The 24627-nt window shown below is 36.3% G+C and overlaps 2 protein-coding genes across 9 annotated transcripts in view; one reads left to right on the top strand and one right to left on the bottom strand.

Annotated features, from left to right (window-relative positions):
• RPS6KB1 (ribosomal protein S6 kinase B1) overlaps positions 1–22538 on the top strand; it is a 29637-nt gene extending 7099 nt beyond the window's left edge. For 3 of the 6 annotated variants that reach the window (XM_072646879.1, XM_072646881.1, XM_072646882.1), the window contains exons 2-15: positions 595–644; positions 2646–2766; positions 4220–4288; positions 5839–5986; positions 8119–8176; positions 9679–9806; positions 12105–12195; positions 12385–12475; positions 12873–12980; positions 13313–13375; positions 13536–13613; positions 15847–15954; positions 18076–18188; positions 18586–19513. In XM_072646879.1, the coding sequence (XP_072502980.1) occupies positions 595–644; positions 2646–2766; positions 4220–4288; positions 5839–5986; positions 8119–8176; positions 9679–9806; positions 12105–12195; positions 12385–12475; positions 12873–12980; positions 13313–13375; positions 13536–13613; positions 15847–15954; positions 18076–18188; positions 18586–18823 (1464 nt within the window). In that variant the 3' untranslated portion in view covers positions 18824–19513. Of the gene's footprint in view, positions 1–594; positions 645–2645; positions 2767–4219; positions 4289–5838; positions 5987–8118; positions 8177–9678; positions 9807–12104; positions 12196–12384; positions 12480–12872; positions 12981–13312; positions 13377–13535; positions 13614–15846; positions 15955–18075; positions 18189–18585; positions 19514–19794; positions 19800–22343 lie in introns of those variants that run through there. The other 3 variants (XM_072646883.1, XM_072646880.1, XR_011975291.1) reach the window with 3 other exon arrangements.
• The window catches only part of RNFT1 (ring finger protein, transmembrane 1), a 35300-nt gene continuing 15023 nt past the window's right edge, over positions 4351–24627 (bottom strand). The window contains exon 9 of one of the 3 annotated variants that reach the window (XM_072646892.1): positions 4351–4482. In XM_072646892.1, coding sequence (XP_072502993.1) covers positions 4417–4482 — 66 coding nt within the window. In that variant the 3' untranslated portion in view covers positions 4351–4416. Of the gene's footprint in view, positions 4483–16841; positions 17100–18231; positions 18358–24627 lie in introns of those variants that run through there. The other 2 variants (XM_072646893.1, XM_072646894.1) reach the window with 2 other exon arrangements.

The raw sequence follows: 24627 nt of genomic DNA on the forward strand, positions 1-24627 counted from the left end.
GCTTTTCCTGGTAGCAGTAATTCTGCTAACATCTATCACCAAGTAATTTTGTAACTCATTATTATTAGGCTTGAAATGGAATATTTAACCCCAGAACCTATAGCCATTTGGTCTTCTTGCAACAATTTTTAAATTTTGCCTTAACTGGAATAAAAAATAATGCTACCATAACTTGAAATGGTTGTGCTTTTTTTAGCTTGTTACAGTAGTCAGTGTCACATGGGAATAATACATACATTATGTCAATTCAGTATTTTGGGTTTGGACTATAGTGGCTTCAGTTTCAAAAATGCAAAAAATAGGTGGTTTTTTGGACAGGTGGGAAACACAATTTCAAACAGTCTCAATGGCTATCAACTGTTTTAAAAAAAAATAATAGAATTTCCACAGTAGTACTTGTGGAATTCTGATTGTTTAGTTACTTTTCTGTGAAAAGCATTTTGATGCCCTGCAAGCTATTTCTTGAATGTTTTTATAAATTACCATGCTCAACTACTAAAAAACTACAGAGAATTTCAGTTCTTTTAAGTGCTTGGCCAGAAAATATTTTGCAGTCCTGGTGTTTTAAAAAAAATTTTAATCATTTTGTTTCAGGGTCAATTAAGTGAAAGCATGGACCATGGGGGAGTTGGACCATATGAAATGTAAGTTTGATCTAAAAAATTCTAAGAGAGTACTAACTTTTATAGGTAATTAATGCTTTACAAACATTAGTGACATGATTCCAGTTAGTCTCAGATGTCTGATATTTGTAGACTGCTTATTGAATTTAAAAGTGAAATCTGATGATAGTATAGTTGAGTATTGAGACAACTTTTGTATTGTATTATATGTTACACTATATCATAATACAGCTCAGTCTGTTGCTAAATATTGTACCCTTCAAGAATTTTATTGTTTTAAGTGAACAGTTTTGAATATCCTATGTGTTATTGCTGACACATCTGTCAAGCATCTATTTAATTGATATGAGTATTACTCCCTTAACATTACAGCTTAGTGGATGGTCTTTGAAAGTTCCTGTGGCTGAAAATTCTGTCCACCTGATAAGTCTCTTTGACTTAGCTGTACTAGTACTCAGATAATAGACATCCACATCTATATGCTTAAGTTTTTACAAGCCTAATAGGGAAAAGGTTAAAATTTATTGGCATACCCTTTGAGAATGTAAGGCAGCTCTGGGCAGGTCCATGGCACAGTACTATATTAGATAACTTTGGGGTATTCATCTCATAGGTTAATTTTTTTTTAAGTCATGTAAGTGACACAGAAAAGTCAACATGTTACTAGTTGAGTAGTTGATTTCCTCTCAAAACTAAGAAGATACACCGTAATACAAGAATTAATTTAGATCACTAGGCAGAATTGATACTTTTTTGGTGCCCTTATTTTAGACTAACAGCAAATGTGGAAAGTTGTTAAAAAAAAAAAAGGTACTACCTACAATAGTGAAAGTGATCGGATTTTTTTTCATTTTATTTTTATTCTGAAGTTAAAATAAAATGAGCATTTTTATATACATTGTAGAACAGAGAGAGGAGTATTCTATATGAAGCTGTGGATCTCCAGCATGTAGACCTTATGTTTCTTTTTAAGTATATGATAAATTCAGCATGTACTTTTCAAAGCTGTGCTGTTATCAGTGATTATTTCTGTGTTCTCTTTTTTGGGGTGGGGTGAGGAGGAGAGGAACCCTGCCCCTCTAAAAAAGAAAAAAAGAAAAACCAGATCCTTGATACAGATATATATAGTCAAGCAAAACACATTCCCATGTTGGCTGTGTCCAAAAATGTACATGTTATTCATCACTACTCTGTCAAGAAGCAAAGGGCATTCATTTCATCAACCCTTTGGAGTTAGAGTTGTTCATTTCATCGATCAGCTTTTTTATGTCTTTCAGTTACTTTTCTTTACAATGTTATTAAGTTATTGTATAAATTGTTCTCCTAGTTTGCGTACTTTACTTGCGTCAGTTCATATAATTTTTTCTGAAGCTGACCATCATTTTTTATAGCACTCTAATATTCTGTTGCAATCATACGCCATAATTTGTTCAGCCATTCTCCAACTGATAGGCACCCCCTTCGTTTCTAGTTCTTTGGTGTTACAAAAAGAGCTGCCATAAATATATTTTCATACATACGGATCTTTTCCTTCTTTCTTTGATCTTTTAGGTTACAGCCTTCTTAGTGGTATTGCTAGGCCAAAGGGTATGCACAGTTGAGTCATTTTGGGGGCATAGTTCCAAATTGTTTTTGGTTGGATATTTTTAGATAGCTCCTAGGATATTGCTCAAATTTCCAGATGAGCATAAAATCCAAACTTTGTCTTATATAATATTCAAATTATGAAAGTATATTTTTCTTTTATATCATATGGTTGATAAATCTTTCTCTACTTATTTACTTACATTTTTAAGGTATATGATGCTTATAAAAGAAAATGCAATTCAGATCGTCACTTGTCAGAGCGCTTTAGTCTGAGTTGCCATATATTTGCCGTTTTTCCTCAGAGAATGGATACTAAATTGCCTAATGTGCAGTTTTTTACTTAACAGGATTACATTTCTCTTTTTCTTTCTGAGAACATGATGAAGAAAATATAAATTTTTGCCAATTGACTTTTGGTTTTTCTTTTCTCCCTAGTGGCATGGAACATTGTGAAAAATTTGAAATCTCAGAAACTAGTGTGAACAAAGGGCCAGAAAAAATAAGACCAGAATGTTTTGAGCTACTTCGAGTACTTGGTAAAGGGGGCTATGGAAAGGTAGGAAATACTTTTTCAAAGTTACCATATCACAAATAAGAACTGTCTTCTCACTGATGTGGATAGCTTGGTCTAAACTGTTCCTCCAAGGCCTTTAATAGCAGGTAGAGGAGGAGGCCCCATATTTGAGGAGTGACCTGAGGATTCTCTTCTAGCTACCATCACCTTGCCCTTGTTAACCATGTGAGAAATTCTTAGATATGTATTCTTGGGTTAAGGAGGTCATCCTCTTTTAAAATGCATATATATCCTTGGGAAAGGGTATTATTCTAAATGACTGTCAGATACTAATTGAGGTAGAGTCTAGGACCACAAAAGGACAGTAGGTGCCAGGGGCAATAGGAATGAGTGTAGAGAAGTGATACTGGAGATAAATTTTGCCTATTTCAAAATAGACAAGATTGTCCCTTTTATCAGATCCTTGAAAATTTGGTTAGGGTAAACTTGCTCTCTGTATGTCAGAAGGCAAGATCTGGACAGTAATGTACCTTTGGAAGTGTGTCTCTTTTTTCAATATGGTATTGTATGTTAATTAATTTTTACAAAATGTAACATTTATGGATTATTCTTAGAATTGAGGGCAATAAGTGGACACTAAAACTAAAATATCTTGAACACTCAGACTTTGAATATTTGATTACTTTAGCTATTTCTTGAAAATTATTTAACCATAGTTTTTATGGAGGGCCAGCCTCAAAGTCAGGAAGTTCTAGGTTCAAGTCCTGCTTGCCTCTGACACGTACCCTGGGAAAGTCATTTAACCTTTCAGAGTTTAGGCATTTCTCTCTAAGTTGAAGAGAAAGTGTTGACCTGCATTGATAAAAAGAAGTTTCTTCACCTGGGAGTTCCCTGTATCTATGAAATCACAGGTCCCAATCCATATCACTATCCCTATCTGCTATAGTAGGGCATAAATTAACAACACTTGAGTTTTATTTACTCCCACATTGCCGAACTGTTGAATTACGAAGCAAAAACAGTGAAACACTTTTCTCATCATTCCTGGAAGAAATTTCTGAAACATTAGCAGACTTTATAGTTTTGTGTAAATTTCTCTTTGAGCTTTGCCTATAATTTGTTCTAAGCAAATTTTTGAATTTTGTATTGTAAAGGAACACTGTATATTAGAAACTCCACTGGACAGTTTTTCCTACCCGATGGCAACAGACCAAATCACTCAGTCCTCAATTTGGGCAGTGTTTTCAGGTGATCAGTTGTACATAGTGCTTTACTGTCTCTTATTATCCAAGATATCCCAAACGTCTTAAGGCATTTTTAAGTTACTAAAGTTTATGGTTTTGGGGACACTCTGTGTTTACAGTATACTTATGCCCCTGAATCATTCTTTTTTTATGATTGGGAAGTATAAAAGTTTGACTTGAAACTCTGCCTATGACCAGTGGAACTTTTGGTCATTCATGATCATCTCTTATGTTTAACTTTCGTTACCTAGGTTTTCCAAGTACGAAAAGTAACAGGAGCAAATACTGGGAAAATATTTGCCATGAAGGTGCTTAAAAAGGTGACTACTCCTTACTTTCCCTATAATGTTTTTTCCTACCTTTATCAACTTCTTTGGTTGACTGTGCTTTGGAAGGATGTGGTGATGGTTGGAGTTCCCCCAAAGAAGCAAACTGATTATTTGGTTTATTAAGATGCTTGTGACAGGTTGACCCTTAGCTTCTTCAACAGCTTTAACATTGACAGTGCTGGGACCTGAAAGTGCAAAGACAAAAATGACATAGTACTTATCCTTCAAGGAGCGTAAAATTGTCTTGGATATGTCATTCAGTCTTTCCATCTCCCTGTTGGCAGTGGAGTGAGGAATCAAACATATACAAGAATTGAGTGAGGTGGGCAAAGGAGGGATCCAAAGTATTTTAGGATTATGTGAGAAAGGAAATATCACTTGAATATTTTCAGAAGGGATGGGAAGATGGGGGTGGAAAGGAGACAGAGAAGGCTCTGTAGAAGAAGGAACAGCTAATTTAATCTTTGAAGAAAAATTAGGATTTTGGAGAGGGAATGCATTCCAGCCATAGGAGACAGCCTGTGAAAATGGAGGCAGGAGTGAACATTTCAAGTTTGAGAAGCAGCAAATGGTTCCATTTTGGCTATAATGTGGAGCATATGAAGACAGATCATGTAAAATAAGATTAGAAAGGTAGAGACTGCCTCATGTATAGAGATGGGGGCCCTGTGTGGGTCCCCAACAAGGTATAAACAATCACAGAGGTGGAACATGTCAAAAAGTGCCTTTGTCTCTTCTCAAGTTGAATGTTCTCACCAGTACGGATATGGACTTTTCTGTTGGCTAGCTGGGGGTTTCCAATTCCTCTTTAAAGAAGTGTATATAACTAGCTCACTGGGCTGAAAGTTGAAAAACATAGCTTATTGTTGATTTTAGATCTTATCTAAGTTTTCTGAACCTTAATTGCTGTCAAAATAGGGCTAATGTTTTCCATCTGACCTTTCCTTTGTAACCTTTTGAGGACTAACAAACTTATCAAATGTATTGAATTTTGAAATAGAACAGAAAAATTAATACTTGTCCAGGAAATGTCTTAGTAGGAGTTCAGGCTTTGGTACTTCAATCCCTGTTTTAGAATTAGAGGCTTCTAAATAAATATTAATCAAAATTATACTCTTGAGCTAGTTGTGTTTTTTGTAATTTCTGAGGGCCATTCTGAGAAATTTTGGAGGTAGGGTAGGCTGCAAATTAAATAGCCATTTGCAATCACAGAGCCAGGGTTGGGGATGACAAAAAAATGCACTTGGTGAAACAAGGTGTCAGTACCAGTGGCAGGTCATTCTCATGGTGTCAGTTTGGGCAGCCTTGGCAACGTCATGGGTCATCAACCCCAAAGTATGGCCCTAGTAACAAATTAACTGTTCTGGCCATACATACTATGTGTGGAGAGTGGTGAAAAATTGTTCACTCTATCAATATTTGCTGATTTGGATAATATTAAAAAAAACGTGCAGGATGGATTTTCCATTAAGTGTGTAGAACACAACTATATCTGATACAAATACCCATACTGTTCTGTCATGTCATCTTTCTTCTTTTAGGCTATGATAGTAAGGAATGCAAAAGATACAGCTCATACTAAAGCAGAACGAAATATCCTCGAGGAAGTAAAGCATCCCTTCATCGTGGACTTAATTTATGCCTTTCAGACTGGTGGAAAACTCTACCTCATCCTGGAGTATCTCAGTGGTCAGTATATGCACTCTTGTATTCCTTTATTCCTAATTGTTCTAGAACTTGGGTCATGAATGAAATTTACAGAAGATAATGTTGTTGTACTAGAAGTAAAGTTAAGCAAAAGTTATAATTTAGACAAAATATGCTTTTTCAGCCCAGCCAATACTTATTAGGTACCTGCTGTGTGTAAGGTATTGTGATAAGGGTTATGTGGCCTGCTACCCCCTTTTCAAAAAAAAATTTACTTAGTGCCTCCCTGGAAATCTACTTTCTTATCCATATAACAGTTTTTTTTGAAATTTGCATTATTTCAAAAAAACAAAAATTTAAAAAAAATATATAACCTATAGTGTGTTGTATTATAAACAAGTCCTTATGCACACACATTCCTGCTGATGCATGCTAGAATTCCAGACTGTGCAACACACTCACCTGCCAACACTTGCTTGTTAATATCTGTCAGTGGACTTGACCACTGATCAGTTATAACTTGAATTTTGAGTTTATTTGGAAAATAATGTAATCACTATGACTTTAACTCTGCTACACAGCAGATGAAACATGTACAAATGGTTTTTCAAAATGTTCTCTTCTCTTCTTTCCTTATGCTTCCACTGCCCCCTTATTTTTATTCAGTTGACTCCCCCAACTGCACCCAAGGCTACTACTGCCCCCATGGATCGTTCCAACACCCTCTCATGGGGTGGTATTGCCCATTTTGGGAACCTGTGGTTGGGAGTATAAAAAATGATTGCTGGCCTTGAATTTAGTCTACCAGAAATTATATGACAAATATGCAGTTGTGTATAATGTAAGAGTCTGTTAGGGATGCAGGAGAGACCCAGACACAATTCTTTGGGAAGTATGGAGGAGGGAAAAATAAGTTTCAGCTGGAGGATTCACAGAGGAAGTGGTACCTAATCTCAGCTTTAAAGCAAGAGAGATTGACAGGTGGAGGGGAAAAGGAAATGCATTGTATGCATGGGAGACAGTCTGTATCAGGACACAGAAGGAGGAGATGGTATGGCAAGTTTGGGTAGCAGCTACTAGTCCAGTTTGGTAGGATCTTCTATCTTTGAAGAATAGAAGAAAAGGTTATCCACTAAATGTGGGAGTTAAGTTGGGGGCTTAAAGAAGAGCCAGTGTGAGGAATGGGATAGAGATGCTATGAAAGACAAATAAAAGGGTTTGCCATTTTGCAGTGAGGGCCCAGTTCAGATTAGATAGAGTGAAAGTAGTGTAGCCAGTCATCACAGTTTGTGAATCCCTCCAGCAGCTTGGCTTTTGAGTCAGAGCAGAGAAGCTATATGGTACTGGTGACCCAGGGTTGAGGATTACCAGGACAGGGGGTTAAGAGAAGGGTAGAGGACAGTACCTTGTTAAACTTTACATTCAGTATAACATCTTGTCCATAACCAGCACTTAAAATTGTGAATAAAATAACACGTTGACAAAAGTAGTTAGAAATTGATTGAGTTGTTACTTTGAGCTATATTCAAAGGAAATTTTAAAGGCTATTAAACTTTTTAATCTTAAGGGTTTTCTGATCTCATGGTAGTCACTTATACAGTGGGGTAAAAATAAAAATTTAACCTTATGTATTGAAATTTGGGATACTTTAATACAAATAAAATAGTTATAATCCCAAATTTTTTTAGAGAGCATTGAAGTATTGGTGGGAATGAATATGAGAGTCAATATATTTGTAACTGGATCTGTTAGCAAGCATTTATGCAGCACCTATGATGTGCCAAGCATACATAGTGAGGCTGCAATGTGTTGTAGTGGATAGAGAGAGCTGGCTTTGGAGGCGAGAGGTTCCTCCTCATCCAGGGTTTATAACCTCTCAGTGCCCTGGGCCATTCTCTGAGTTTTGCCATCTGTATTGGTTGCTGGAGTTTCCTCATCAGAAGTGCTTCATATCCAAGCACAAGTCTATTTAAAAAAAAAAATTAAATGTTAAATATTAAATATGTAAATATTAAATGTTATGTTAATGTGTTATATTAAACCTAGGATTTCAAGTCAGATCTTCATTATGAAATGTTTTGAAACTAATATTTTTATTATCATATAAACAAGAAGAGTTTAAAAAGAGAGGCCAAAGATGAAGATTATTTCTAATGTCTTTTTTATCCTTCCAGGAGGAGAATTATTTATGCAGTTAGAAAGAGAGGGAATATTTATGGAAGATACAGCTTGGTAAGTGCCATTTTGGTGGCTTCATAGTTTTAGATAATTCATAAAATTAAAAAATAGGATCCCATTCTTCTTTGGACCTCCACGTGTGCAGAAGTTCTTCACATATGAATGCTTCATTAGCAACTTTGAAGTTACATTGCTTTTGAAGATCTCACTTTTTCTTTACTTGCACCCCACACCCTGGCTTGTCATTCCTGTCCTTCATTGTTGCTGGGGTTTTCTTTATTTGAGCTAGTGAGCCACCAGCCTCATTCCTGGGTGAGTGTGCGTGTGTGTGCGCGTGTGTGTGTGCGCGTGTGTGTGTGTGTGTGTGTGTGTGTGTGTGTATGTGTGTGTGTGTGCGCATAAAAGGGGAAGGAAGGTGTCAGAAATCACCTTTTTCAGAAGTCTTCTTCCATGGCTTCACTGTGGCCAGGCAACACTACCTCCACACACCCAGATTTTAGTAAACCGTATGCATGAGTTGCTTTTGCTGGTGACCAGCTTTCTGAAAGTGAGCCTCTGAATTTAGCTGGCTGGTCCTCAGATGAAAGACACATGGGCTGTCATTATAACCGTACATAAAGCCTTTCTAGCATCTTCTGCCTTTGAGAGCCTGTGGTCCCCTCCACACCAGGAGGAGGTATCAAACTGGTACTTGGGTAAAGTAGGTCTTAATCTTATGTTGCACATTGAAAAGTTGCAGATCCTCTAAGGAAGTTATCATGTTAAGTAATAGTGATTGTTTTATCCTATATATTAATTAAACAAGAAACAAAACTTAAGTGTATAGCTCTAATTACCAAAGTGCATTCCATTATTTAATTTCAGACTTTTTTCTAATAGAAGCTGCATTTAAGAACCTTAGGGATGAAATTCCATAAGAGAACTCTCTGAGTCTGTTGGTGGTCTTGGGGGCTCTTCCAAGACATACCCTGCCTGATTAAAAGCATTATGTTGCAGTCAGTCCAGTGCCTTTTACTTTGACTCAGCCCTTTATTTTATGGAGGTAGATGAATTTATTACCCATTGTACAGGTTGTGGGCTGGCTCCAGATGGACCTTGACTTAGTAAATGTACACTTGAATAGAGCAAAGAATGAGCAGGAGAAAGCAGGGAAGAAGGACTTCTTCAAACTAAGACATTTGATTTGTGAGATAAACAAAATTCTTTATGGGTTTTTTTTTTTTTAGGTATAACTGGGTAAGGGGAAGTATGCTTTCAACTGAATGTTTAATACAAGCAAAACAAAGCTGCACTGCTTGAGACTTTTGAAATTGTAGTGGTATCCTAAAGCAGGTTAACACTTGAGTTTTACTTTGTTATACCCTTTAGTAAAAAAAAACAAACAAACCCAAAACTAGGCTATTTTGGTTTTTTCCCTAATAATTTACTCTCCATAATGATGTTTTAGCTCATGTTTCTTTTAAGGAATTGTTGTTGCATACTTAACTGTTTTCAGTATAAGAGTTGATTTTGGATTGTCTAGTATTTTTAATTATATCAAATCACTTTTGTTCCAGCTTTTACTTGGCAGAAATCTCCATGGCTTTGGGGCATTTACATCAAAAAGGGATCATCTACAGAGACCTGAAGCCGGAAAATATCATGCTTAATCACCAAGGTGGAGAAAACAGTAAACAATTCTATAGTAAATAATCATCTTAAAATCCTCTCTGTAGGCCACAACCAATTTTTAAGTCCCCATATTCATTGCACTAAAATTCTCTCCATATTTCAAAGCACCAAGATATTTGCTGGTATTTAACTTTTTAGTTACCTTTTGGCTGATGAGAATGAGAGTTTGAGATTCCTAGTCAGGGAAGTGATTTCCTTTAATGTTACTTATAGAAATGGCATTATTTCCCTTGCTTTTATTTCATCTCTCCATCACAGGAAGATTCTTAATACAAGCCGTACTGTGAGTAGGGAACCAAAAATCAAACTCAAAGGCTAATTTCATTTCTTTTCTTTTTGAGGCAGTCAGGGTTAAGTGATTTGCCTAGGGTCACACAGTTGGATGGATGGAGGCTGAATTTGACCCTAGGGCCAGTGCTGTATTCACTGCACCACCTACCTGCTCCCCCTTTTTTTTTCTTTTAAACTAGAATACAGTTCTAATTTAAAAGAAAAGTTCCATATAAATTGGGATATATTTGATGAGTTGAAATGAACAAGCACTGATAGTTTTACTTTCTACAATGAATTGTTTGAACCATTGTTGCTTGGAACAGAAATTTGAATCAAACAGAAAATTTATTACAGCTCTGGAAAAAAAATTTTTAGTGGTACTCCTCAGGTTTCCTACTCTTCTGCTTGCCAAAGTCAAGATAAGGGCAGCCATGTGCTGTTGCAGACAGATGGCTCCCTGAATGACCTCAGAGGTGACCAATCCAGCCTTTACCTGAACAAGAATCCTCCCATAACATACCTGTCTAATGAGGCTTTTTTATATATTACATTTTCCTGTATGTTCATTAAATCCATGCTGGCTGACCCTTATATTTTGGACTATAGTTGATTTGTTAAAAAAATCACTTCAGAAACTAACATTTGAGATTCCTATCATTAGTCACGAGCACCTTTGTTCATATCTGAAACCTCAAATCTGTTGTCACCCCACTTTCTGGGAATGTCTGTGTTCTTAAAAGGATCCTTCCTTTCCTTCTCCATTTCATGTGCAAGATTGTTTTTAAATTTCAGCTTTATGACTATTCCCTGTAGAACTATGTTACTAAAGAAAAACAGAATGAATACATTGATTGACTTTTCATACAGGATTGGGGGATGGAGAGGGAGATGGAGGAGTGGGGCACCAAATATGTAGTTGCTATTATTAGGTTCCTATGGAAACTGGGTATCCTGAAGTATCCATAATTCATATGTGAGCTGAACAGGAAATGCAGGAAATTACTCCTTGGGTACTAAGGCCAGTATCATAATTAAAGGGTCAACCATGTGCCTTTCTATAAAGACACTTGCTTTTCAAACACCTGAAATGTTCTGTGGATTTCTTCACTATGTCTGTTGGGCATGGGATCTGTTGCCTACTTGTATTTCAGTTCCTGTTTACTTTTGTGGGTGTATTTAAGCCATGGTTCTGAATTCTGAGACAAATGACAACATTAGAGTACCCCAGTTAGGTTAATCTCCTTTTGATGTTAATCCCTGCATCATTTCTCTTACTTTGAGCATATGGTGAATTCACACACAGATCAGGAGGCCTAGTGCCTCAGCCCTTTTTTTTTCTCAGTCATATCTGAAGAATAAGAAGGCAGTTAGAATAGCTTACATCTGATAATGTAAGTAAAGGAAAAGTTGAGATTAAAGTTCCCCTTATTGTGAGATATGCTTTTCTGGTTCTCAGCACTCCATAGCGGTTTCATTTATCTCCACTGATGAACAGATGACAAGATAAACTGAATCTATTTGTTATCATAATTAAGGCATTTATAAACTTTTTAGTCATAATTCTGTCATTCAACTACAAGTTATTTATATATTACTGCATTTCTGTGTGAAAGAGGCTGGAAATCTGCATCAATCTTTATATGTAAACTAGATCCCTAGACCCTTAACCAAGTAACAAGAAGTGTTTTCAGCCTAAGATGGTATCTTCAATGGATGATAATGTACTCTAGGTGAGTTCATAATGGGAGCCATGCATGGACATCTACTCCTTCCTGACCTATTATTCCCTGATTCCACGTTGGTAGCAGAGAATGCCTGCTTGCCTGTCTCATATTTTGACATTCCTATTTTATGAGTACATGTAAGATTGAGTTAAATTCATAATACCTGCTTTTTTCTGGATGCTTAGAAGTAGTTTGGACAAGAAAAAGTTAAACATAGGAGTCATCTGAACAGATTGTTTGTGTGTGATGTTTGTTTCCTCTTGTATACATACATACAGTTCTCAGAATAAGCCTGCTGTCATCTTTCATTTCAGGTCATGTGAAATTGACAGACTTTGGACTATGCAAAGAATCCATTCATGATGGAACAGTCACACACACGTTCTGTGGAACAATAGAATACATGTGAGCTGCATGTTGAAAGCAATATAACTCTGGTCTGGGGGTAATCGCTAAATCTTTCCTGGTTTAAGTAATATTTTACAATATTTACTTTGTGGAATTACTTATTTCAGATAGTTTTTTTTTAATGCTAATTAACTTGAGGGATGTCCTATCAAATGTTTTTAGGTGGATTCTTTTTTTTCATCGTAGGGCTCCTGAAATCTTGATGAGAAGTGGCCATAATCGTGCTGTGGACTGGTGGAGTTTGGGGGCATTAATGTATGACATGCTGACTGGAGCAGTAGGTGCACAGTTAAAGACTGCATGCTTTTCAACTCATGGCGGGTAGTTGTTGAATCACAGTGATGGACCTTCTGTGGAGAGCAAGCATACTGTTTAGATGGAAGAAACAGGCTAAGAGCTTAAATGACTTGTCCAGAACTGCCTAGCAAGTTATTGCCAGAGCCTGAGCTAAAAATCTAGATGTGCTTAGTTTAGTGACCTTTATACACTACCATAGAACCTTTAAAACCTACATATATTTAGCACTCAGCTCATTTTTCAGCACAAAAACTGTTGTTTTCATGCCTAATTAACTAACTGGAAAATATAACAGTTGGTAAAACTATTTTTTAAAATCCCTCATAAGGACTTTCTTGTTTTTGTTTTTTACCCTAGTCTTCTCTTCCTTTTTTTAGCCCCCATTTACTGGGGAAAACAGAAAGAAGACAATTGACAAAATCCTCAAATGTAAACTTAATTTGCCTCCCTACCTCACACAAGAAGCCAGAGATCTGCTTAAAAAGGTAGGTTTTCTTCAAATATACACATACATATACATTCTTACACAAGCATGAATATAAACATCTGTCATTAGCTTGAGACAGACAAGTAGGATTAAACTTTAATCCATTTTAACTGGTGTGTAATAGATATTTTGAGAATTGAAATGATCATGGAGTTTGTTTTCTTGAAGGTAAAATCCAGATGTTTTTGATCAGAAACTTGGTTTTTTTTCTCCAGTAATGTTCAGGATAAATTACTGAAAAATAGATACTAAAGCTTTAATGAATAACTTTGAACAAGTGTTCCTAAGAATTATCTCTTTTAAATTGCTCTTTTTTTTTTCCTCTCAAAGCTGCTAAAAAGAAATGCTGCTTCACGTCTTGGAGCTGGTCCTGGGGATGCTGGAGAAGTTCAAGTAAGAATTGGCACGTGGATTCTCAGTGGCTATTTTATGGAAGTAGTGAGGGATGTAGAAATGTTGAATACATTTGGAAGGCTAAATCATATAGGAAGTTGTAAGTCTTATTGGATTTGTGTAGGCTGTCCCTAGTCAGTTATTTTTCTGTTTTTCTTAGGCTCATCCTTTCTTCAGACACATTAACTGGGAAGAACTTCTAGCTCGGAAGGTGGAGCCCCCTTTTAAGCCTCTTTTGGTATGTCATATAATTAAAAACACTTCTGAGAATCTGGCCCCTATTTTTGTTGAGAAGAATGATGCTTTTCCAAAATCTAAAAACTGTTGTCAGTTCCTGTTGTCTAGTCTAGACAAATTTGTCTTATTTTTTCCTTTCTTGGGAAATGTCTTTTTGTAAGGTATTTTAAAGAAACTAGTTCTAGTAGTGAATGCTTTCTGTATATACGAAGAATATTGCTTAGAAACTTTTAGTAACCAATTAAAGATATTGAAAATTCTTACCTTGTTTTTCAAAGCCTTTTTCAGTCTTAATTACTGGCAGCTTTCCTCCTCCCTACCACCCCAATAAGTAATGAGCAGGTGAACTGGCATGCATCAGGGCTTTTACTGTCATGCTTTTTTTCTTTAATCTAAAAACAGGGTGGAATTCACAGATAGAGTACAAATTCGCCTATTTTAAATGAATTATCTTTGATTTTCCTTCCACCCACAAGGAAATTTTGTAAAGCTAGGGCTATGTAAACTGCTTTAAAAAATTACTAATTTTTGCAATAGCTAGATCCTAGTAAGAATCTAGTCAGGGCTGTTGGATATACTTGAGAGTGATTAGGTGGTAGGGATAAATGCACTTACTCAAAGCAGACTTTGTATTTTATTACTTGGGAAGTTTAAAGGCAAATGAAGATGGATAGGAAGTCAAGAGAAGAAGAACATATGTTCTAGTGGGCTTGATGAGTCACTTTGAATCTTGGCTTCTTCATCTGTCAAATGACAGATTTGGAATAGATGACCTAAAATTTAGACTTCTAGACCTACCAGGTTTATCATCAGTTTATGCCAGTAATTAAGTTATGATTCCCAGATCTAATCATAATTAGATCTAGCCTGATTTCTCTTCTGAGCTCCAGCCCACAAGCTGGACTTATCAAATTGGATGTCATGTAGACTTCTCAAACTCAACATATCCAAAACAGAATTCACTATTTCGTTTCCAAAAATCCTTACTATTACTGTTGAGAATACCACCATGGTCTCAGTCCAAGCCCACAACTTTGGTGTCATTTTCTGCTCCTCTCTCACCTTCACATATCCAATCTGTTGCCTTGCTATACTCAAAAAAACCACCACCTTAATTCAGTCCTCATCACTTCTTACCTGTACTATTGCAATAGCTTCTTAGTCACCCTTCCATAAATTTTCCTGTATGCTAATCTATCTTCCACTTAGCCATGAAAGTGTTGTTCATAAAGAACAGGTTAATCATATCAGCTCCTTACTTAATAAACTCCATTGGCTCTCTTCTATTTCTAGGATCAAATGTAAAATCCTCTGTTCTGTTTTTTTAAAGCTCTTCCTTCTCTAGGCCCTTCCTAACTTCCGTTTTCTTTCACTGTAATCCCCTTCACATACTGTGATCCAGAAACATGAGTCTTCTTGCTGTTCTTTAACACTATACTCCTCTATGTCCCCATTCTGTGTCTTTTCAGTGGCTATTCTCCATGCCTGTAATGCTTTATACTGTGTCATCTTTGCCTTGTGGCTTTTCTGGCTTCCTTCTAGACAGCTTATGTTCTGCATCTTCTGCGTGAGGCTTTTTCCTGGTGCTGATCCCCAATGGACCTAATCTTCCTTCCCATCCCGCCTCCCTTGTATCTTACCGTGTGTGTGTGCGTGCGCGTGTGTCCGTGTGTGTGTGTCCCCGTGTGTGTGTCCTCTTTACAACTCCATTGTTAACAAGTGCCTTGGTACTCAGGAAATGATTAATGAATGCTTATTGACTGACTAATAAATTTAGATAACTCTCATATCTGTTTTTAAGACCTTTAGTGAGAACATCTTTGGTTAAATAATGCATTTCAGTAAACTTGTTGAGCACTTGCCACGTGTAAAATACTATGCTTAGGTCTTGGGGATACAAAGATAGAAAAACAAAACATTCCTTTGTCTTCAAGAAGCATACGTTATATTGGAATATGATATTCAAGGTTCTAATTAGTATCAACCATATAATAAATCTTTTACTAATTTACAGTTTTTAAAGCATGTTTAAAATTTTAAAAGCATATTTAAAATATTTTGGAGTTTTTATTCTTGGTACTCAGCCTTTGCTTTCAGTGTCGCTGTCTATTGATAGTCAGAAAGTTCTAGGATTTTATTAGTCAAAAGGTGTGGGATGAGCCTCATTTAGAACCTTTTGATACAAAATCTTTTGATATATCACATAGCTTATTTACCATTTTGTTTTTATAAAGCAATCTGAAGAGGATGTGAGCCAGTTTGATTCAAAGTTTACACGTCAGACACCTGTTGACAGCCCAGATGACTCAACTCTCAGTGAAAGTGCCAACCAGGTCTTTCTGGTAAGATAGGATTTTCATGCATCTCTGGGAAATGCAAAGATAAGAGAGTGCCCCTCAACAAAAGTCATTTTGGGATGGTTTTCTTGCTTTACAACTCATGTAAAGCATTTGAGATTCTTTTAAGAAACTTTCCCCATAATAGTGCATTTGGACCTAGAAAATTGGTCCTTAATCCAGTACCATACATACTGGATATGAGAGTTTAGAAACCATTGTGCCAGCTGCATACTTTTCATGGCTAGCCTATCAACTTGCTTCTACCTGGAGAATGAAGACAATATATTGCTTGGGGAGTAGAGAATGCTATTTTGCAGCTTTCTGTCTGTGGGTGGGAGGAGGGGATAGTGATCTTTACAGAAAGGGATTCATTAAAACCTCATATACATAACACTTCAATACCAGAAACAGACTGCAGTTGTATCCTTTATTTGGTAGAGGATCTTGACATTTTTGAAGATCTATTTCAAATAATGTTTCCTAACATATTTTTAACTATATTTCTCCATTTTCAGGGGAGTGGGGGAGGGGACAGGGTGGTGGGGGTAGTAAAAACCATGAGATTAGGAAAGGTTTTTTAAAAATCAGTTCTAGGTCTGATGCGGTGCTAAGCTCTTCAAATTTTACCACAAAGTATAATTGAATAAAAGGGTACCTTTTAGGAAATGAATTTCACTTAGACACTACTTTTTTCTTTCATTTGCGACAAAAAAATGAAAGTGCTTCATTTGCTTCTCAGAAATTGGCTTAGCCAAAGAACCTTTCCCTTCGGTGATGCAGGACAATGTTTCATCTAGTAGTTGTCAGTAGACAGCATCTGGAAGTATCTTATTCAAGGATGGGAAAAATCAAAAGTGGTTAAAATGAATTTCACGCAGATTACATTAGTCTCTGGCTGAGATCTTTATTTCCTCTCCAATAGTAAAATTTTAAATTACTGAATTCAGTCCATTTCAATGGAAATTTATTATTGTATTGCTTAACTCTTTATCATTATACTTACTTCTTTTCTTGTACTTGATATTAATGGACCAAATCTTTTAAAGTTTGTTATATTGCCCTTGGACCTTTGTGCCTAAAGTGTTCCTCTTACTTATCCAGAGGTCAGCCTTCGAGCAATCTCAAGCCTCTGGGACACAGCCCCAAACCTGGAAGTATGAGGAAAAAGGCCTTTGAGCTGCAGCAGTAGTGGTCGAAAAGCACTTCCACTAAAAAACGTCATGTACTTTGTCTTACTTTTAGTAAGGCCTTATGATATTTAACACATAATTCTCAACCAGCTTGATTATCTGGTTTCCCAGCCTACAGCAGATTAGAAGCAGCAATTTAGAAGTGGGATGGAGGTGGGGCTGTTAACTGCTGTCTCAGTGTGCCTGCCTGAGAAGTGACAGTCTGACAGTGAGGTAAGAGACAGAAAAACTAAAAAGAAGACACAGAACTCTGTATTATTATGTACTACAACAATAACTGTTCATAGTGATGACCTGAAGTCATCAAGAAAAAGCTAAATTGTGTTTGTCCTTGGTTTAAGAAGGCAGGCAAGTGTACAACCAATAAATTTTAGAAAGATTTCCATTTAAATTATTTTAAGTTTTGGCACTTGAATGGGTAAGTTTCACCTAAATCTATAAAACTTCATTTATGTGAAACTTCATTCTGTGATGCCAGATGAAGCAGATGCATGTGTTGTGATCCAGGATTTACAAGTCAGAACATGGTTGATGTCTTTCACTTGCCCGTGAGAAATTGTTCAAGTGTATTGATTTAAATTCCTATTAAAAAAAAAACCAAACAACTTTTGAGTGGAAACATGAATATTGTTTACATCTTTCTTAATGCTTAACTATACTGTAGAATTTATGTTTTCTTTGCTTTTCTGCCCCTTGAGGTGCAACTCGATTTTTGTTTTCTGGTATGTAAGAAACCTGATAAGGTTTCTGCTGAGGCATATGTTTAGGAAGAGGTCTGGGAGGAGGTTGGCAAGTCTGAAAACAGGATCTGGGAAAGGGTGGGAGAGTACATAGACAGACTGGTGATTTTGATGTTTATGTCTGGTATGTCAGATTAAATAATTAAATTTTCTTAATGTGCACATTGTCACAGAACTATTGCTGTGTTTTTCAGGGTTTTACATATGTGGCTCCATCTGTACTTGAAAGTGTGAAAGAAAAATTTTCATTTGAACCAAAAATCCGATCACCTCGAAGATTCATTGGCAGCCCTCGGACACCTGTCAGGTATTTGCCAGCACAGTACAATACAGTATTCTGTCTTGTTTTTCCGTAGCAGAGGCTTTCACATTCTCATTTTAGTATTAGTGGACAGTTGTAGTGCTTTAAAGTTTGCAAGCTTTTCATTTTCTGCTCTTTCCTTTCAGTTGACTTAGTGCATTTTCTGTTCTTCATACTGCAAGTGAATAATGGTACATTTGCCAGTGCTGCATAAAAGCCAGTTTTTGCTATTTAGTGTATCAAAAAAAATGGCCTTAGTCTTATTTTCTACATGTGGTGCTAATACACAGAACACTGAAACGCAGATCCTTGGGTACCATCTCATTTATTGTAATGTAAATTATTTAGGATCGATATTACCCTTGAGACAGCTACTAAGTACTATTTCTACCTTGTCTTAAAGCCCAGTCAAATTTTCTCCTGGGGATTTCTGGGGAAGAGGTGCTTCAGCAAGTGCAGCAACTACTCAGACACCTGTGGATTATCCCATGGAAACCAGTGGAATAGAGCAAATGGATGTGACGGTGAGTGGAGAGGCATCAGCACCACTTCCAATCCGACAGCCTAACTCTGGGCCATACAAAAAACAAGCTTTTCCTATGATCTCCAAACGGCCAGAACACTTGCGTATGAATCTATGACAGCAACATTTTCAACAAATTTCAGGCAAAAAAACCAATGGGACGTGAACATCCTACAAGCTGAAACATATGAGGGCTCAAAGGGTGACAACTTCAGAGGGCCAGTGTCATATTGCACAGGACAGTTTGGAAAGAGGAAAAATAAACATGGGTGTTTCTTTTTTCTTTTCTTTTTTTTAAAAATCAATCAATGGTGCAAAAAGACTTAAGAAAAATAGTATTGCCGAACTTTAGGCACATCAGTTAACTGATTCCCAGTGACATCTTCTCAACTTATCAAGGATTTTCATGTTGATGGCTTCAAACTGACAGTATTAAGGGTAGGATGTTGCCTCAGAATCACTGTTGTCATGATTGTGTCAAGAAAGGTTAACTCCTTCATTGGGCAAAGTATGAAATGCCTATACTTGCAAATGAGGACAAATTAGCATGCAAGCTTGGTCAAACTTTTTTCCAGCAGCGTGGAATCAAAGATAAGAGATATAACAATTAATGTTTTACGTGCAAAAACTTAATGATATCTTTTTTTTATATAAATATATATTTTTCAAATAGATTTTTGATTCAGCTCATTATGGAAAAGCATCCCAAACTTTAAAATGCAAAATGATTGGTTGGTGTGAAGAAAGCCAGACTACTTCTGTTTCTTCTTTTGGTGAAATAATAAAATGGTAAATGAATCATTGTTAACTATAGCTTTGGTTCGTTGGAGGGATTGGGGGTAAGCTTAAGGTTTTCTTAGGGCACTACTCGTAATCCTAGGAGAAATGGATCCATGCAGTCATTTCCACTGGCAGTGTTGCGTTCTAAGCTTAACTGGAAGCCGTGGGATAGACATGAACTCAATGTCCTATACTTTATCCTTATCCTGGGCCTGTATTTCACTGGAAAAAAAAAATCACCACCCAGTCTTAGACCAGTATTTGGTTCTAAACACTATATGTGGTCAGTCTGTGGTGCCCTAACAAGAGTGGATAAAAATAAGGGCAGGCAGAGTCAGGGAAGATGGGACTGGGAATACTTCAGGCAATGAGTTTGCTCTCCAGATTTTAGGTAATCTCATTACAGCTAACTGGTAAGATCTTAAAATTTTTATTTCTTTTACTGTGTATGGTGTTTACCCTCCATTTCCATTTTTCCTCAACAGTTTAAAAAGAGTGGAAAAAAGTATGCTTTTTTCCTGTGTTGGGGCTTAAAGCTTTTTCTGATTGTAAAAGTATTAGATGGCCTTTTGATGAATGTCTTCCATAGTAAAGAGACCTTAGTGGCTTAATTTAGGAAACATGTTACAAAGATGCTGGTTTTTTAAATTGTCATAAATTCTGTACTTACAGGTACAAAGGATAAAAATAAAGGTAACTTTACCTTACTTAAATAATGTCCTGCCTTAAAGAAAGCATTTCCATGATTTTAGTTAGTTTCATGAAAGGGTTAATATCAGCAGAGCTTTATAAGAGTGTGTGCTCAGGTGCATACTGGTGTAACAGATGGTCCATGCAACTGCAGTTTGGTCTTGTCACTCTTTTGTCATGTCTTCTTGTTAGTCCATGACTGTGCAAAGTCAACTTAAGATATTTCACAACCATAAGAATTTTTTTAAAAAAATAGACACTGCTCATGCCAAACCTTTTTGAGCCATAGGATCCAAGCCATAAAATTCTTTATGCATATTGAATCCAGTGGGTAAAAGGCAAGATTTCCTTTGTTTAAATTCAGTAACTCAAGGTGAAATTCTGCCACTGTATCCAAAAGTGGATTTAGAAGTAACTTTTTTTTTCCAGTTGTGGCAGTAGCTGAAATGATTGCTAGTTCCACTCTGGAGATGCTTTTTGGATCTGGAAAAAAACAGTTTAAAGAAGTTTTTGTATTGCAGCAGGTATTTTTTAAGAACTTTCAGTATTGCTCTTGATGGACAGAAATTCAATTTCAGTGGCAACACCTTTGTTTTTTGGTTAATTTGTGGCATTTGGCAAAAGCAGAACTCAGTGACGGTCGTGTGTTGGTAGATGAGTTTTATTTTGAACTTTTGACATTCTATTTGCTTGCACCCAAGCATATATGAACATACTGTCGTGTACTTGACCAAAATCCAGTAAAGTTTTTCCACCAAAAGTTTCCTTCAGTCCTAATAACATTTGCACTGTGATTGGCTAGCTATAACCATCCTATTTATAATTTATCGTTTTTTAAATCAGTACTAGTGACACTAATGGCAACCTATTTTTTCTGGTCACTACTTGTAAGTAGCGTTAACTATATATCCACATATACGTGTGTGTGTGTGTGTGTGTGTGTGTGTGTGTGTGTGTCTCTGTTTATCTCCAGCTTAATGGCCATTAAAAGTGAACTTGACTTCCGTGCTGTCACATGCTGAGAAATCATACTTCGCAATGGATATCCCTGACATGACTGTGAAAACATGGTGTCACAGACAGCAAGCACACACCTATGCAACATGGCTTATCCTATTCAATTCAACAAACATCCATTTAAAAAGCATTTGTTGAATTGAATCCTATTATTTATTTATAAAAATCCAAATGTAGTTTAAAGCTTAGTGTCATTACTAGTCTTATATTTTCTAGGAGAAGCTTCAATTTATGATTATTTCAGGTAAGTGCTAGTATGCAGAAGAACTTATCAGTACTTTTGATCATTTAAAATTTTATTTTAAAAAGGCAACTAGAATTTTTTTCATTTAAGCTTTAAGTATAATAATCACTGAGCTTCATGTGCTGATTTGATTTTAAAGGATTTAGTGTGTCATAGCTTTATTAATCTCAGCAGTTTACAAATCCTATTTTAACTATGTAAAGTATTAAATCTTTAACTTGTGCCAGAATTTTTTAGAAAAAAATTACTAAGATTTTTAGGAAGTATCCATTCCCTTCCCTTTTTAACTCCTTGCAATTAAGCTAATTTAGTCCTTATAAATTGTTGATGTCTTCCCCACTTATCCCCAATTCTATTTTTTGATGTAGACATAACCGGGGTAAGATGCATGTTTGGTATGCCACAGTGTCAAGTTTTATTAAATTCTAGGTAATACGTGATTATATTCTGAAGGGAATTCATGTACAGAGATGTGGTGAAGCTACAAACTTCGTGTTTAACACAGGACACAGTATTTAGGGGAATTTTAGTTATGTGGTCACTAGTTAAGGATTATTTATATAGCCCTAAGGGTTATTTATATAAGAAACACTGAGTTTATGAAGGATTGGCTCTTTGATGCCATATTTAAAATAGTGAATTTTTTTACTTAAAACTCAAGGAGTGGGGGGAGGTGGGAAAAATAACCATTTAAGTCCAAATAGTAGTAGTTGCTAGCAGTCTGGAAAAAGACAAATATATAGTAAAGTATTTGGATCCACATGTCTCTTGTTGGGAAAGAATATGCAGAACTGTTCATTTGTCTTAATTCATAACACAACAGCACAAGATTTGTCCAAAAGGGATATGGTTGTTACATCTAAAGGGGATGATTCACCTATGTTGTGTTCGCTTTTTACAATGATTCTTTTTTTCTGCTATCCCAAGTTGGCTTTGCATCCATCTATCAGAATAAATTATTCAGCTGCCTTACTAGGAGTGGTACGAGGGTAACACCTTTTCTGCTTTTCATCTTGTATTTAGTTAACTGTAATAAAATATACTTTATTTCAGAATGAATGGATGTAAATAGCAATTAAATGCAAATTTGAATGAACAAGAACTAGAAGTCATTTTATTTATTGTTCTAAGTCTAGTTAGAAATAATTAGAATGTATTCAAGTTGGACAAATGGTTAATATATCAGTCTTATTATGCATGTATGGATTGTTCAAATTAGACAACTGGCTTTTCTGCCAAGAGAAGGCAACTACTTATTAAAGTTCTGTTTCTAATTGCCACCCAATCCATATAAACAGTACTATTTGAAAGTTAATTGTGCGCTGGTTGGTAGATTTGAATTGTTTGCTTGCCTTTTTTTTTTTTTTAATGAAAACACTATTACGATAAGATAGCTATTTCTAAATCCAGTATTATTCAGAAGGCCTTGGATTAGACTCAGATCTAGAGTTAGAACCAACCTCAGAGGACATGTGGTCTAACTTCTTCATTTTCATAGCTGTAGAAACTGAGATCCAACCAAGTTCTGACTTTGTCTAAAGTCATCTTAGTAAGCATTAGAGGTGGGATTTAAAACCAGGGCTCCTAAGGCTAGTGCTTTTTCTACTTTTCTGTCAGTCTCACCAGTAAGAACAGCAATTATTGACATGTATGAACAAACTACTGATAGAAGGTAGGCAAATCTGCAGTTAAAAGAAGTCTCACTACATGACTATTCTCAGTTGTTTGTAACTCAGAATGCATTTTCACAAAGAAATGCCATACTCTGTGTAGTTAGGTCAGGCATAAAGGTCTATTTAACATTATATACCAATGTGCATTAAAATGTTTCTATGGGGTTTAGGGTTCCAACTCCAGAAGCCAAGGAATAGATCTCCACTTTTTGGCAGTGTTTCCAGCAATTAGCACACCTGCTGTTGGAACAAGGACTGTAATAAGGAAGGAAATAGATGGATGAATGAGGATCAGTTAAGGAACTAAAGGGAGTTGGCCTTTACACAGGTTAAGTCCTTTGGTTCCCCTCTTACCATTACTACTTTTTACTAGGGATTTTCTTTTTTCCTTAACTCACTTTGGAAACTAGAATGAAATCTTAGCTTTGAAGTTTTTACAGGGTGGTTTTTGTGTTGATGGTGGTGGTGGTAGTTTTTGGCAGGGATTTGGGGAGAAATGGGTGAAAAGAGAGGGGAGAGATTTAAACTGACTGCAAAGAGCAAAATGACTTTAAAAAGCTCTCACTTCCACTCCACTCACCTGTCTTTTACTAAGACCCTGAGAAGACAGTACAGAATGGCTCACATGATATACACTTAAAATGCATAACATGGGCAGCACACTGGGAATAAATACAAACATGAACATCTAATCTCTAAAAGGTGATCTGGCAATCCATTCCAGAAGAATCATGCAAGATAATGTTAAAGATGGGTAGGGAATAAGACCAACCATAGCTACAGAGAAAGAGAAGTTCTGTACTCATCTAGGGAATTTGTGTATGAGGAATAAACCTCTGATAGTTCAGTATTCAGATTTCCAAGGTATGACAGGTTTACACACACGACATCCTTCAGGGGACACTGCCACATATGACAGTGATTTTTAATACCTTGCTTTTAATAGTTCTCAAAATGACATCATACCATTGTCTGAAATAATGGAGCCCCTTCATGACGCTTGTGTTGAGAGAAAGAAGACATACCTGAACAAATCTGACAAAGCACGCTTTGTTTCAGGGGATGTGCTTCAGTTCTTCTGTGTATTTAACATTCGCTTAAGGGAAGGCTAGCATAAGAGTGCCTTTACTTCACCAGTGTTTTTATGGCCCCATGTCCCATCCATGCTTTTGACAATGTTTATCTTATACAGGGCTGAAATGACTTGGGGTTTAGCTGCATTATGGGCACTGTAGTAATGCTTTCTAAACCAGGAAAAGATAATGTTAAATCATGTGCTGTTCAAGGTTTTTTTAGTCCCAAACTGTCTTCAGATTCAAAATTTATTAGTCAGCTGTGTAACAGCACTGAGCTAATACAATCTAAGCATTTTAGATAAGGCACAGTCCTTGCCCTCAAAAGAGCTTACAGTCTAGAAATGGGCTGAGACACATATAACATAAAAGGATATACAAATGAAAAGGTAGCACAAAGTGAATTCCAGTGGGGAGAAAAATTGCTGAAGTTAGAGGGCAGTAG

This window comes from Notamacropus eugenii, chromosome 2, assembly GCF_028372415.1.
Source record: "Notamacropus eugenii isolate mMacEug1 chromosome 2, mMacEug1.pri_v2, whole genome shotgun sequence".
Classification (NCBI taxonomy): domain Eukaryota; kingdom Metazoa; phylum Chordata; class Mammalia; order Diprotodontia; family Macropodidae; genus Notamacropus; species Notamacropus eugenii.